Source organism: Parasteatoda tepidariorum, chromosome 11 (assembly GCF_982258835.1).
Source record: "Parasteatoda tepidariorum strain Cologne lab strain chromosome 11, Ptep-v5.0, whole genome shotgun sequence".
NCBI classification, from domain to species: domain Eukaryota; kingdom Metazoa; phylum Arthropoda; class Arachnida; order Araneae; family Theridiidae; genus Parasteatoda; species Parasteatoda tepidariorum.
The window spans coordinates 42,143,333-42,160,506 of NC_141765.1; the positions used below are offsets into that span (position 1 = coordinate 42,143,333).

Sequence of the window (17,174 nt, forward strand, 5' to 3'; positions counted from 1 at the left end):
CAGAACCCGTTATCCGGAAATCAGAAAAACGGAACGAAATTCAATAAATTTTCCCGTCATTTTTTTTAAAAAAGAAATTTTTCTCATAAGATTTTAGGATTTTTCTTTCTTTTTTGAAAAATGTTTAACTTACCATCATTTTGGAAATAATCATTAGTGTATTACTCCATCGTTTTTTTCTTCTTTTTAAGATTATTTCCAAAAAAAAATTTTTTTTAGTTGCGTTTAACAATAAAAAAACGTCTCTTTGTAGCGATTCAGAAAACCGGAATAGCGATGTTCCGGATAATCGGTTCCCTACTGTATATACATATATAATATAGAATATAAAATAAACTATGAATATATTTTTTAAGTAAATAATACTTTAAAGGAAGAGGAAATAAATAATTTACAGAACCTTAAATCTGGGTCTAGTTCGGCACCCCTCCCCTTACTTGGTGCTACAGGCGCCGGCCCACCCCTTTCAAACAAAACATTTCACAACATTTCACAGTAATAAAAAATGCTGAAATAATACTTTGATATAATAATTTTCAAAATATGATGAATAACAAAATAATAATACACATTTGTCTAGTATCCCAAGGTAGAAAAAAAAACTCAAACACTCCTAAATGATGTTGAGAAAGATTTTATAGAACAGAACTGTATTTTTAATAGAAAAGTATATACAATGCAGTTTAGTTGATATTCTTTAAATCAGTAAATCAAAAAGTTAAAATAAAATATCTGATCAAATCATACTCAAACAATGCCTAATTTAACAGTCGATTAAGAGCTATTTTCATTTTATATCCTTGTGATATAGCATTACTTTTTAATATATGGTGAAAATTTGGAATGACCTACACAAGTTTGAATTAATTGAATAAGTTTTGATAAATGAAAAGAAAAAAAATCTTGTTTTTTGTGGTCAAGACTCTGATAAATGCTCATATTTCATTGATAAAAGTTATATGGTTTTGAAAACATTCATATAATAATTCTTTATAATAATTATAAAGAAGAAAATAATACTCAATTTTTTAAGACAAAGATTTTATCAAGACTTTAGAATAATTTTCACAGCATAAACTTTAAATTTAGGATTTTGAATAAAATATGAAATACAATTAGAGTGATATAAAGGAATTCTGCAGCACAAATAAACATTTCATACTCTTTTAATGTAAAAAAAATCTTGCCATAATAAAGAAATGTCGTTTCATTGCAAATCAGAATTTGTTTCCCAAACAGTGTTTTTTCCCAAACAAAAATCTGTTTCTTTACATGCTACCTCTTATTAAAAAAATATATAGATCAGGATTTAAAAGTCCTTAATTTACTTCTTCATTAATTTTTAAAATTTGATCAAAAGTTTAGTGCAGGAAAAGACAAAGGTCAAAACAACGTTTACTGTAAGTTACAAATTACTGCTTCTTGCAGATGGGGTTTCATTTAGTTGTGGTGTTTTGATCTTTAGAAGAAATTCTTTAGTTTTTTTATTATTCATTATTTTAAGATCAGTATTTTGGTTGTTCACAGAAACTTAAATTTTTTCTTTTAGCATCTTATTTTAAGCAATAAGTTCTCATTCCTTCATTTTCCATCTCAAAAATCTTACAAGTTATGCCTTTGAAATATCATAATTTTATATTAACCCCTTCTTTATTGGCATCGCATCTCATACGCTTGGTGTTCTTATGCTCGTAAGGTCGGCGTTGCATGCTTATGCAACGAAGATAAGAACTGTATCATTGAAATAGAATTTGTCACTTCTTACATGTTGCTTTATATCCTGAGATTAGTTTTGTATTTCTGAATACTGCCTAGAGGTGGGGCAACTATTCCCACTTTCCCCACAATTTTTGCAGTGAAATATCCTGTCTTGAACTGAAATCAAAGTCATTTTGGATTTTCATTCATTTTGCTTTCCTTGGTGTTACCATTTCATTTTCGTAATAAATGTGATTTTTAAGCCTGATGCAGAAGACTGATTGTGAAGCTGTTCTAAGGATAAGGTTGGAAAATTATTTTCCAAAATATTTTTACCTAATTTTAGTAATTATTTTATGCATATATTGGTCTTAAGCACCTTAAAGCAATAGAGTTAATAAATATGTTATAACAGTGTATTTTTTAAGATAATTGCATTGCAGGAAAAACTGGAGATCAGTGGAAGAGACATCACATATTTCACCACCAGTAGGTCAAGCAAAAAACTGCTTACTGACTAAAATAATTTGCATTTTTGATTTAGGATAGAAGATATACTAATTTTCAGCAATAAAAAAAAAACATTTCTTTTCGGTTTGGAAAAAAAAATCCAACAGAGAAGGGGTTAAAAAATTTAAATTCATAACAAGGAAAGTATTTAAGTCATAAAATTACAAAATATCGACTAAAAACTCCATTTTTTCTCTAGTTTGAATAAATATTTATAAGAAAAGTAGTCAAATGTCTTCAAAAATGAATAAATATTACCATGAATGACCAAAATTTGGAGACTGACGACTTTCACCGGGAATGTCCAGAAACACACAGTCGCTTTAGTTAATGTCCAGAATATTTGTTATGTACGATTTGATATTAATTTATTCATTGCTATTTTAAATATTTATTCAGTACTTTAACATCCGATTAGGATAGATTAGAAAAAAACATCAGTGTAGAAAATATTAAGCAAATGTATAGTGAGCAGTGGCCCTTGACCTTAAAATAACATCAGTATAGGGAATACTGGGCAAATTTTAACTATAAAATTCATATTAAATTAGATCTAACCTATATTTTGGAGATTTATAAAAACGACAATATGATTGTCAACAAAGACTAGAGAAAGTTTACAGCCACCGATTTCGTTCTTCAGCAGTGAGATATATACACTACTGTGGAAAATAGGCAGTAAATCCTGATAACATGTATCTTATAATGGCTGTAAAGGCAAAAAAAAAAATTGTTAACTACACAAACATGTTGTATAACCAAACAATCAGTATAAGTAGAATTGAAATTTAATCAGTACAATAAAAAATAATTTATATTTAATAATTTAACTAATTTTACAAAAATGTTTCAAATTTTTTTCAATGCTGCAAGCTTAAAATCAAAAGCATTATATATTTAATTAAATATTTAAAAACTACCAACACTTACACTAAAATTCCAGGTACTTTTAGCAATTCGTTTCAACTGATTTCGAGCCCGAGGAGTTTGTTTCAACCTTAAGTATGCCATTGCTGATCCAAGAATGGCTCCTGCATGATCTTTCTAAAGAGAATAAAAATGAGTAACAAGAAGAAAAAAATTTCCATCAAAATTCAAAACGGTCTAGTAAATATTTGTGGCAGAAGACACATTTGTCAACTATGCTCAAACATTAAAATAATTATTAAAAGTATTTGTCAAAACTGTTTTAAAAGCACACAATATATAGCCAACACTTACAGATTAATACCAGAGGGTATTAAAGCTTCCAATTTGCTACTCTTTACCAATCCCAAAGAAAAGCTAAAAAATTATTTTTGATGACAAAATCTAGAGGAAAAAACCAATTGTAATCTAAGATTCATTTAACTTCATTTATAACTTCTTATTCTTAATATTCTAAATATAAGCAAATTAAAATTGCTTATTGAAGGTGGCTCTGTATTCATAGAATTAGTGTTTCGTATAATTAATCTTTTAAGCACAAAAAAAATATTATTTTCTAAACATTTTCATATGTATGTGGGATGCCATTGAGTTTTCTATTGCACAGCAGTATTTTGGGTGCCAAGTTTCCGCTTCCCTCTTCCAGATGAAAAAGAATGACACCCCTAGCACAAGCGGAACAATAATACTTAACAAAACAACTTAATGAAATAAGAAAGACAAATATATTTAATGGTGTTCATCAGCGGAACTCACTCAACACCATAAAAATTTATCAAAATGTGTAATAACTTAAATTGATCCTCAACAAATTCTAAATTACCTTCTTATACTATTTTATGTGTATATTTCAAAAATTAATTCTCACTCATTATTAAAATAAAAGAAAAATTTGTTATTTAGAAAAAATAATTTAAGGCATGCCAAAAGACAATCTCTGTGCATAAGCTTTTTAATAAAAAGTAAACTAAAAAAATTATTAATTGATAAACAATTTGAAGCTTTTTTTCTATAATTTAAACTGAAAATTTTGAGAAAATGGACATTTAAATAAAAAAAGGTATTTATTAAAAATAATTTTAAAATTTAAAATAATTTAATTTATTAATATACCCCCACCTCTAAAAAAAGAGAAACTTATAAAAAATCTAACCAGTAAAGGCCTGGTTTCTTAAGACAAGTGCCTTCTCTGGGAGTCAGCGGGAAGATGTTGTACCGCTGACGCCAACAAAATACTGTTTTGTTAGCTCAGAGTGAGCTGTCTGTTCAACGCAGACATTATCTCGCATTGCGCAGGCGTTAATAGCGTAAATAAATATTTATTTTAAATTTGTATTGATTTCGTCATTGTGGACTAGTGCTTTAGAGAACAAACATAAAAGAAGGACATAAAAGAACAAAAAATTTCCTTTTTGGAAAAAGAAAAAAGGCTTATGATTGTTAAAAAGTGTCAGGAAAATAGACATTGCAGCAAAAAGGGACGTTTGAATCTGGAGCTTTGTACTACATTAAATTGATTCAATTTAATACTGTGAATCATCAGGTGAGTCCACCTTCTTGGTCATGATAGGCAATGTGCATGCACAATTCCTATCCAGTTGCACACATTGCATGACCTTTACTCATGCAGGGGCAAATAATCTATTTTTTCAACTTGTAAAGGCCTGTACATTCTCTGGGCGTCAGCGGGAGGTTGACGTACCGCTGACACCAACAAAATACTGTTTTGTTAGCTCAGCGTGAGCAATTGAACCAACGTTGACATTATCTCGCGTTGCGCATGCGTTAATAACGTAAACTAATATTTATTTTGAATTTGTATTGATTTTGTTATTGTCGACCAGTGCTTTAGAGAACAAATAATGACTTTGTCTAAGAAAAAACACATTATACCTTAGCTAAATGAAGAAGAAGCTATGTTTAATGTTAAAATCAGAATTTTGGCTGATTTCAATGCTCTGTTGAATGTTGTCCGCCATTGCTTCTGTCGTTAATGTTACGTTGTAATCCAACTGCAGTTGATTCGGACGTCAGTCATCGTTCAAGCTGAGCATTGGATGACGCATGCTGTCTAACTCACAAATACAAATTGACCAATCAGGGGTTAGCGCTCGCTTCAAGCTAACGTTTTGTAATGCCAACCTGTCCTAAGAAACCAGGCCTTTAGATATTATAATGTCCACATTAGACAATGCAACCAAGTTGAAGGATAGTGATGCCATCATAGTTATTTTTTCACTATTTTTATGTTAGATTCCTTGTATAGTCTCTTTTTGATTAATTAATTAATATTTAGAGTACCTAGATGGTATTGATTTCCTATATATATATATTTACAATTATGGTACAGTACAGAACCCGTTATCCGGAAATCAGAAAACCGAAAATCCAAAAAACCGGAACGAAATTCGATACATTTTCCCACCATTTAAAAAAAAAATTTTTTTTCCTCATAGGATTTTAGGATTTTTCTTTCTTTTTTGAAAGATGTTCACCTTACCATCTTTTTGGAAATAATCATTAGTGTATTACTTCATCGATTTTTCTTCTTTTTAAGATTATTTCCAAAAAAAAAATTTTTTTTTAGTTGGGTTTAACAATAAAAAAACGGCTTTTTGTTGAGATTCAGAAAACCGGAAAAATTAGTTATCCGGAATAGGGATGGTCCCGATCGTTCTGGATAATTGGTCCAACCGTACAAGAGAATCAAAAATTGCTCACAAAATATCGAAATAAAACTTGTTCTTTGCAACATTTTTTCTTATCATGCAATTTTATCATTAACTCCATTTTTTCAATATCTTCACAAGATAATTTCACTTTACTACGTAATTCCCTTTTTTAAAGTCAAATTTAAAACTGCATCTTGAAAATGGAAGATTAAGTTGCACACTACCAAAAATTGGTTATTTCTTTTATTATTAAATTTCCTGGCTTGTTCATTATTATAACAAAATAATTTGATGAGAAAACATATCTGAAAAAACAAATTAAATAACAATATTTAAATCTGTGGTGCTATGCATTCAGCCATATATTGCTGGCCAACCTATTTATAATAATTGTTATGGCCATCAATTTTATCATTCATGTAAGCAAAAACTTCATTAATTTAGATAAGACTAACAGCTTGAAAAGTAAACAACAAACCAACTGAAAATACTACTAAGATTGCATTAATAATGGAATACATGAATTTTTATTGATAATTGGTTTAATCTAAATCTTAAAAACACAGAAAATATCTTAGGCAATTATCAATTGATTAGCAAAATTAATGTTTGAATGCTTTGAACATGCAAGAGAGAAACAAAATTAATTTTTGAAATTTATTTTTGCTCAAAACTTATATCAAAACATAACTTATTCGAGGGAAAATTTCATTCACTTTAAAATAATTACAAACGGGTAATATTTACGAACTGGAGTGTTCAAAAGTAATACATGAAAAAGATTAAAACAATTTCTTACGCCCAGAATTATGTTTATTTCACAATCTATATATCAGGTGACAATACCAAACTATTTATAATGAGTTTAGAAATAATTAATTTATTTTAAACTGAATGTCAGCTTTCATCAAACATTTATATTTAGTATTAACCCAAAAATTAATGCATATTTTTTCAAAGGTTTAATGTCAATGCAAGTATTAGTTTAAGTCAGTGTTTCCCTAACTGTGGTGCGTGTACCCCCAGGGGTACGGGAACAGTTTAGCAGGGGTATGTGTTATTATGCAAAATATCTAGCAACAAACGAAAATTTCAAAAACAAAGCTAGACATGAAAATTTACGATTACATATTTTTTTATCGGCCATTTTTGGCAGAGTTAACAGTTAATAATTAGTAGTGTCAATAGCCAGTTGAGATTTTTAACTTTTGTGCAATTTTTTTATATTAAAAAGTACATTCATTTTTTTATTAGCGGTACACAGAATTTAGAAAGGGTACACAAAAGTCATAAGTTTGGGAAACACTGGTTTAAGTAATTACAGGAATTATACCATAGGAGTTATTAGCTATCTTAAGGAATTATAATTATGCGCTGGACTGTTTCCAAGGTAACTAGTAGAGACTGAGATGTTATTAAAGGAGGATAATATATGAGATGGAATTGTGAAGACATAAGTTAGTTTGTGAATGTTACGTTACAGCACTTTTACTTGAATAAGTGCATATTATGATGCATCTGCTCTTTATTTGTTTCCCATTCATATGTAAATAAATCAGCTCTCTGTATTCGTTCAACAGTCTTATTCATTAAAAGAAACCATCATTAAAATAGAATGCAACAATATATTGAACATACATTTAGTTTTATATAATTTTCTTGAATAAAAATGTGCACTTCTATGACTATTTTCTTCAAAATTATGCGACCATTAAAACTAAAACATTTCCTTGAGGCATAAGTTTTTAAAAAATATAGCAAGGATCAACATGAAATTTACATAAACAGGCATGTGCTACATGTTAGAATAAAAAAAAATGAAGAAAGTATTAGAGTATATTTATATTAATTTACACAAAAAATATTCACAAAAAAACACAATTTTTCAAACTTACATATCTTTCATCAGTTAGAATTTCAATAAAATCATTTAAAGCAGCTTCTGCATCATTTTTTGTATGTTTTGCAAGTCGAATCAAATTATCAAAAATTCTTGTGTTCAAATTAGCACCATATTTAGATTTTAACTCCTGTAAATAATAGAGGCATATAAATACACATATATTTAAAAAACTTAATAAATTTTAGCTGGAAACATAAGTAATTTAGAGTTATAATGCATAAAAGAAACACAGATATAAAATTCTACAGCCATCATAGAAACTTATAAATATATTTTGCCAAAAAAAGAGAAGAAAAGACAACTTCAAAATTCAATAAAGGAGCAATTTATCACACTTACTAATAACAATTTTTCCGCAGTACGTATATTCCCTTCCTGTGAATTAGAATTTTTTTCTTTCAGCCTATATGAAAAAAATAAAAGTCATCAAGAAAACAAAAACAAATTAAAAATTTTAATCAAAAATTCATAAGTGTATTAGAAAAGCTGAAGTCAGTGCAAGGACACCAAAAAATTTCATTGACATTCAGTGTGGATAGTTTCTTTTTAAAAACTAAGCTCCTTCCCTGCCAATTGAATAGTTAAAAAGACAAATTTGTCAACAAAAAAATAATCCATTAGACAATTCTTATTTATTTTTAAAATACTTTATAGATAAAGCTTAAGAACATTACAATTAACGGAGTTACTTTAAACATAAACTATAAAATTAATTCACAAGAAATTTATTTTTAACTCTTAATAGCTAGTCACCCAATTGTAATGTTTACTCAGGGAGTATTCAGGGTTAAGAATAGATAAATCAAGGAATTTTTATTTTTTACAAAAATTAAATATTTATTAGTCTTTTAATAATTTTTAAAGAAAAAAAAACAAATATAAAAAATTTAATAATAATTTTCTTAAAGAATAAATTTTTTTTATATATTTATATAATTAATATATTTATCTTTTTAAAAATGATTAAAACAAATAAAATAAAACATCAGTTTTAATGTCAAATTTTATAGATTGATATTGAAACAAATGCAATTTATAAATATGTATGTATGTGTATATATGGAGAGAAGTTTCAAAGAACCAAACAATTCTCAAACAATAATAAGCATTCAATCAATTGCATATATTGTAAATCTTGATATTTATTAAAAATCAATGTAACAATTAGGATTCCTGTCTAAGAATGTGTATTATTGAGATCAGAAAAAACAAACTATAAATATATTCATCAGGTTAAACATGAATTAAAGAAGAAAGTAATAATTATGTGTTAACTTTTTGATACCTTCTAAATTTATAGTCATGTAATCTGAAATTCCTAATTTCAGCTAGGGTTAGAATAATTTTTGCTAACTTTGACTAAGTTTGAAAAAAGAATTTAAAACGCCAAGTGTAAAAGGAAATAGCCCATATAATCTAGAAATATTTACCCTAATTAAAAAAAGATACTGCCCAAAATAACAAATAAATAAAAAAAGTTTGTGAAATATTTATAGACAGTCAATAGAAATTTGTTTAGCTACCAAAAGCTAGTAATATTTTTAAAAAAAACGTACAGAAGGTTAACTTACCAATTCTTTAAAAACAAATATGATCAAAAATGACATAATTAGTATGAGTGTGATATCAAGCCTGTTTTGTGAAAATTACTTTAATATTTTAAAGAAATAGTTGGCCATATTAGCTAAATTATATCTAAGTGTTTACCAACAAGAAAACTCAAAAATGAAATTTAATATTTCTAGTTTTAATAGAATAGAAAATTGCTTTTATAGATCAAAGGGATGTTTAATACAATAAAATGTAATTGAATTTTAATTTTTCCAAGAAATTAAAATACATGGATCCAACAATTTGAATATGGCCAATGATTATTCTTGAATTAATATTATTAACTATAATAGTATTAACAGTAATAATATAAACACAACAGCTAAATGCAAAATCATGACAAAATAACTTTTGCGGATCAAAGTCTCCTTTTTTGATTTAATGAATCATAAATTCATGAAACCAGAGAAAAGTAATTAGACACTTTTTATGTCAATAAATTTCTCAATTTAGATTAAAAAAAAGAAAACTATATGACACTTAAACGGTAATAAGCTAAAAATTAATAACTATGCTTTTTACATCAAATCTCCATCAACGTCAACATTTTCTCCAGAGAAATTTTCATTTTCTGGATTTAAACAAATTTCAATCATATGACACAGAGAAATCTGTCCCCATAAGGGAATGCTTCTTGTTTTATTAAAACACTTGAGAGCATCTGATGTATTTCCTGTATACCTGAAAAAAAATAATTGATTTCAAGATAACAATAAAATATTTGAATTATAAGAAAGTAATAGAACCAAGTACAGTTTATATTACAGAACCAAGTACAGTTTGCATTGTCCATCTCGTATGTTATACCATTTCTTATTTCCTTCTGTGCTGGTCTGTGAAAATTGCTTACACTGATAATGCTAATATATCCCAGAGTTTACATTAACATTTTTATAAAAATTGTATGTGCTTAATGCATTTCTTTAATGATAGACTAGAATCATTTTCTTTTACAATGCGTACACAAATTCTTTTTGAATTCTCTTTATCTGTTTGTAGCTGTTACCTGTTTTTTAGATGTTTGGAGCCGTTCTTGCAAACTTTCTATTCAGTCTTGTCCATTTGCCAGTGAGAGGTGTGTACTCCTCCCTATGTCATAAACAGAAGAGTGGGAAAAGAGATAAATCATGTGACCACCACAGCAAAAAGTATGGGGAGCATGGCATCAATAACCTTTTAATTATTCACCCACTCTCTATCAACAAAAGACAAAGAGGGGTGGTCGTAGATCCATGTAGAAAAGATTCCAATTGATAAATTCCAAGAAAAGAATCTATTTTGAAAGAAAAGGTGCTTGAATTGCTGAAAGGCTTGAACTCAAGGGCTAAAGTGCATCAAATAGCTGAATAGACTGATTAAAAAAACATATTCTGTTTCAAATCCATTTGTGGAGAATTTGATGTACATATAGTACAACTATGCAGCAGCAGATGTGGACAACCTAGCCAAATATAATAAAGGATTACAATATAAGTGACATATTTAATGCTGATGAGACGGGATAATTTTTCATCTTGTTACCGAACAAAGCATTGACAGTAAGAAGCAAAAATTGCCATGGGATAAAATTTAAAAAAATGCACTTGACAGTTTTGTTCTGTACAAATGTTCATGGAAGTAAAACGCAAACATCTATTATGATCAGTAGATCAGAGAAATCAGTGTTATTCAAAAAAAAGTTAAAAGTTTCTGCGCTGATTATGCTTTTAGCAAAAAGGAATGAATGACTCAATCACAGTTTGGAGATTTTCTTTGAAAACTGGATAAAAAATTCGACTACTTAAGTGAGAAATTATTTTACTTCTTGATCAATGAACTGCTTATTTGGATTTTATATTGAAAATGTATGAGTGGAATTTTTTACAACGAACTTCAACCATTGGATTCCGGGACCACCTGATCATTTAAAAGACTAACCCGAAACAACTTGTTAGAAAATAACTTCTTTTTTTAGATTTCAGCAACCTGTAGACTGCTTTTAAAGCAAATATAAATATTTTAAAAGCTCAAAATATGATTTCTTTATCTTGGGACAGAGCTGATAAAAAAATGCAATACCAATGGATTTAATAAAGCAAGATTCTCGATATTCAAAGAGGACATTAGTCTTTCGGAAGAAGAAAATTGCATGCCTGAAGGTGAAGATCTTCTGAAGGTTGATGATGCATACATTGAAAGTGACAAACATATCACTTTACAAATTCCTTTGCTTACTGATTTAACGCACACTTTTGATGATAATAGAGATGACGATGAAGATGAAATAATGGATGATGCACCCCTAGCTAATCATGCAATTCAAAGCACGAAAACTCTGAAACAATTTTCATTTACAAATACAAATCAAGATGCACATTTGCAAAACATTGTTAGTATTGAGTGGGCTATCAATGATATTGTATCTAAAGATAGAAAACAAGTAAGGATTAAACATTTTTTCCAATAGTTCACCTGGCAAGAGTTAATTTTTGAAAAATATGCTTACACTTTTTTTAAACCCGATTTTACGTTTTCACGTATCATGTGCTTTTCATTGCTAGTCAAACCAAAAACATAAAATTGGGGTACCACTGTATAAAAATGAAAGAAACATGGTATTTTAATATTCTAAAGATTGATATGCTAGATTTTGAGAAAATAAATTTTTGCTGGCAAGCTTTTCAATTGAAGTCATTAGAAATTCTCTCTTCAATGGTACTCATATCTATAAAGACCATCTCCAATAACACAAATTAAACTTTTTCCTTACCATTCATAGAGACCTTTGCAATAATAGTAACCAGGATCAATAGACAAATTGCCTGAAACTGCTTCAGCCTTCTTAATGCAAATTTCAGCATGTTCAAGCTTACCGAGCCTGCGTACTACTTCAATATATCTAGCAATAGCCTCAAAAAAATCTGAAAACATAAAGAAATCCTAAATAAGTCAAATTAAATACATAATAATAAATGCACTAAAACATATACAATTGATGTAGAAAATGAGCCACATATATAGTGTTATTTCTAAAAAATTTCACATGTTAATAAAATTACAGTAAAATCAACATGTTCTGGGACATAACTTAAATTCTTGGAAACAGGTTTAATGTATCATTCTTCTCCATGAAAACACAAACCTAGATCAATTAATTTATCACATTTTTAGTAAATCTAACTTCAGGGGTCTGTCCAGGCCGAATTTACTACCGTTTAGCGGTACCTTCACAAATTCAATTTTGGAAAAACGGTAGTTTCACAAAATACTTTTTCTTAAAATTTCATTTTTGTATCCCTTAAGAAACGATAAATCCATATTTTTGTGTTGATTTTTTAATATAATTTTTAATTTTTCACAAATTACGTCTAAATTTTCACAAAATAGGTACCTGTCAGAAAAACCTAGACAGACCCCTGAACTTAAAGTTAAAATTGCAAAATCAATCTTACATGAAAAAACTATATTACTTATTTTGTTTGGATTAAAATTGTATTTTGAAAATATTGCAAATGAATATTTCTGATACAGAAAGCTAGATTTTTGGTACATAAAATACTATCACAGAAACTAAAAACTGAAGAGAAGATAAACTTTTGTCAGAGACAAGATACACAAATAGAACTAGGGCAGTAACAAAAAACAAAATGCAAGCAAATAAAAGCAAACTATTAAAAAAATGGAAGGGAAAAAGTTAATTTGTAAAATTGTATAACAATTTTCTAACCTTACAGTAATAGAAGTAGATAGATTCTTAGATGATAAAAAGAACAGAAATAGGTGTAGATAGAAAGGATAAGAGTAGATAGAAGGGTGAGCATTGAGGCAATGATGCTTGTCCATCATTCCAAAAGCAAAATCTGCTGATTCCTAACAAACTTTCTCAAAAAGGGTTTGTTGGATGCGATACTATTTTTTGGCTAATGTGTCTGTGATCTCATTTGCAGGGATACAGAAATGGGAAGTTTCTTAACAAATTCTGGTAATTATAGATATTTATTTTCAGGAGTTTTTACAATGAAACAAAGCAATAACTGTAACCTTCTTGGACTTTGAAGCAATTTTTAAACAACCATGTATACCACTTTTAAAATCAAATTAAATGTTATTAATTTGCTATAACAGGCATTGTATAGAAAAAACATTCAATTACATGTCTTCACAAGTGTTTATTTTCATTTTCAGAACTGTAAGTCAGAATTTTGAACACTACTTTTGGGGGACAAATAGGCAAAATTATGAAAAATGAAAGTGTCATCTGATGGATTAAAGGAAAAGTGTTTTAAACTTCTTCACATTAAACAATCATTGTGAACATAAAAAATTTATGTAGAAATATCAAACCTGGTTTTATATTTAATAGTTTCTGAAACTGAAATTTTGCAGATTGTAAATCTCCTGCTTCGAACATCATATCAGCCAGCATCTAAAAATGCAAATGAATTATGATTAAACAAACAAAAGGTATTGAAAAATTATTATGTGTTTAATATGTGTTCTATACTATGTGTTTACTTCAAGAGTGCAAAAATACTAAATTTAAAATAAAATTCATTGCATATAATAGTGAGATTAAAATTTCAACTACAAATAAAAATAATGGAAATAAATATTTCTAATGATATCATTTCAACTCCAAATCTTCATTGAAAACATTAGGGAATAACATTTTTTTTGTTTATTTGTACTCTTTGGTATGAGAATTTGAAACAGATCTTAGGTATTTTTAAATCACTGATTACAAATTTGCAATCTGTTTTTCTCTACAAGATTTTTATGCAATTTAAAAGTATATTTGTAACCAGTAACTTTTAAAATTCACCTGAGTGAATACAAAGTATTCCCATTTCTCTACCACAAAATAGGAAGAAGGCAATAATACATTTCTATTTATGATGTGATATGTTAAAGTCATATGTTTTATGTCTTAAGTGCTATTTATAAAGGAACAGGCAAGTGTACATGTATGTATACAAACCTACATGTTCTTTATAAACTTGTACATACAGGCAAAAAATAAAATTGACAAAAATATATAATTTTGAAAAAAATATGAACAAAACTAATTTCTGAAAAAAAAGACTAAGTTCAGATTTGAAATCTGCATACCCAAATTAGGTCTGATTAAGTAATAGTATAAATACAAGAAAAAAAATTTTGCAGAGTAATTTTACATTTTTGATACCCTTTTTTTGGAAATCAAGTATTATTAAAGATGAGAATGTGATTTTTTATTGATTTTTAACACATTTTTATGAGATTTCATTTTTTTCCTAATATGGTTTACCTGATTGCTTCCTTGCATAAAACCAGTTTCTTTCTATGTAATTCTATAAGAGAATGGTGAATAAAAGGGAAAGTTTTAAATAAATTATGCCAAGGTGCTTAAAAATTTAAAGGTTAATATTTTATCGAAAAATTGAGAAAAATAAAGGCAAAAACAAATTTTCTGTAGAAATTTTGCAGAAAACTATTTAGATTTTTCAATTACTGCATTTAGAAAGAAAATCAGCTTTTGGCAAAAATAAAGTTAGGCAACTATTACTCATAATCAGGAATTTCAAGTAGTTGACCTAAAGAGCAATGGTTTTTCTAGGGGGGAAATAGATGTTTAACTTGATTTAAACTAGAGTTCATAAATACTATTCATCATCCAATTTGCTCACTTCCAAATTTATTTCTGTTAATTGCATGGCACAAAATATTTCTTACTTAAAATATAATTATTGTTTTCTAATAACAGAGTGAACTAAATTGAAAGTTTAGACAGCATAAATATTATATTTTTTATTTATAAATGATTTGACTGATTCTAAAGAAAACAGTTCCATGATGATCTCACTTTTTTTTCTTATAACTAGTTTACCAAAAATTTCTTTGTTTATAGTGCAAGTCGCAATGGTATTGTTAACTTTGCTTTTCTAATAGTATTTATGTTGACCAAAATTGCTGTTGAGCTTACCATAATTCTTTGGCAGCATATAAATGTAAGAAATTTCATTTAAAGTTGTTAATAATTTTCTAGCATTACTTAAATGATTACTAAAAACGTCAGCTCACAAGTGAAACATTTTATTCCACATTTTTTCTAGTTTACAGAATTTCAAGATAAAAAGAATTAAAACAAAAAAGCTTACATTCTAAAAAATTGGTTGACATCATGAAAGCTGTTTTAAAATATGCATCCATCCCTACTTCCATAACACTAAAAAAAAATTACGTTCAAATATCTCAAAACAATAAATATTAACATATGTGTCTCACTTGTTCTAAATATTAACATATGTGTTTCACTTTCGCCAACAAAATACAGAAAACAAATCCCAACTAAAGTTAAGACCTACAGTATTCAATAAAATAAACAGACACCAAGAAAATAACCGATTTATGTAGGAAATGTTACAAAATAATATTTTTAATTAAATTTTTTTATTTTCAGATTGTACATAAAACTTGAGCATAGCTATATTTTGTTGGAAGTTTTCAAGCAATTAGCATTATAGTATATAAATAGAGTATAATTCAGTATTTCAGTGCTATTAGATATCTTAGCAAGAAAATTTTGCATCTGATTAAGTAAACCAAATATTTATATGGTTTGAGGACATGTTTTTAATTGGTTTAAAGTGTGTTTGTCATGTATGTCGAATGATAATAAATTGATATACCACATAAACTCTTTAAACTACAGGCACTGCAGTTTTATGTGTTATTTTTATTTACTTCTTATTAAACTTTAATTTACTAACAAAAAATTATTACCACAGCTGCTGGTATGTTTTCACTATCTTTACTTAACACAGTGGCACAATATTGCCGGGCAGCATCTATGTCATGGGACTCAATTTGTAGTCGAGCCAAAGAAAGAAGTATCTGAAACATTTAAAAGAAAATTAATGCATGCATAAAGGAAGATAGATAAGAGATTTTTAGAGATAGAGATTTTTCAATGATAAATTTACAAATAACAATCAATAGAAATGCAAACATTTTATGCATACTTTTTATCAAGACCAAATTAAAAGTGAGATTTCTAGGAAAAAATAAAAAATATCACATACTAGAAAAAGATATCTTGATATATTCAAACACAATAAATAAGTTTGTACTTAGACAATTCATAATTACTTATGCATCAATTTTTATTATTATTCAGAGAAAAGTTTATGAAAATGTATGTTTCTCAGAATCTAAAACGCGATGAAGTTTTAGGTTTCATTTACAAAACAAAAGTGTAAAACAAGAATGTACCAAGAACAAAATATACATACTCTTTTGTTTAATTTCAATGTTTTCTGTTTTAAATCTGCTTTATTTTCATCATTCACATCTTATGAGTCTTAAGAATAGGTGTTCATTTTTGAGTGCTCAAGATATGTTGACTTTTTTTACCTTTATAATTTTTGAAGCAAATGAAGTTTTTACATTATTAAGTATAGCTCTCTGCTTCAGTTTTCTGGGATTATTCATTTAACCTCTTTAATTCTTAAAATGTACACTTTTTCGGTAGCATACTTATAGCATATAAATAAGATTTAAATAGTCTTCTCTCTTATTTCCCATTCTGTATAAAAGAAAAATGCCAAAAATTTGTTTCATGAAATATCCTCAAATTTTAATTATTAAATTAATTTGAATTGATTTTTAACACTAATTAATACTTAAATAATAAAAATTAATTAATTTGAGTGAGTTTATTTGAACAAAAAACAACAGATTAATAAGTAAATATATATTTCTACATACATTAAAACACTCTTGATTCTAAAAGAGAAAAATGTTATCTTACTTAGATTGCATTCACAGAATAATTTGAACACATTTATCATTGAATAAGTTCCATTCCTTTCATATAATATGCACTTAAAATCCGA

The 17,174-nt window shown here is 27.6% G+C and overlaps 1 protein-coding gene across 3 annotated transcripts in view; it reads right to left on the reverse strand.

The window, feature by feature from the left end:
- The window catches only part of LOC107448569 (tetratricopeptide repeat protein 21B), a 97,485-nt gene that overhangs the window by 3,974 nt on the left and 76,337 nt on the right, over positions 1-17,174 (reverse strand). For all 3 annotated transcript variants that reach the window (XM_071187857.2, XM_071187858.1, XM_016063823.3), the window contains 7 exons: positions 16,063-16,173; positions 13,645-13,726; positions 12,071-12,221; positions 9,844-10,002; positions 8,050-8,113; positions 7,703-7,837; positions 3,139-3,252 (listed from right to left, as the gene is read on the reverse strand). In XM_071187857.2, coding sequence (XP_071043958.1) covers positions 3,139-3,252; positions 7,703-7,837; positions 8,050-8,113; positions 9,844-10,002; positions 12,071-12,221; positions 13,645-13,726; positions 16,063-16,173 — 816 coding nt within the window. The remainder of the gene's footprint in view (positions 1-3,138; positions 3,253-7,702; positions 7,838-8,049; positions 8,114-9,843; positions 10,003-12,070; positions 12,222-13,644; positions 13,727-16,062; positions 16,174-17,174) is intronic.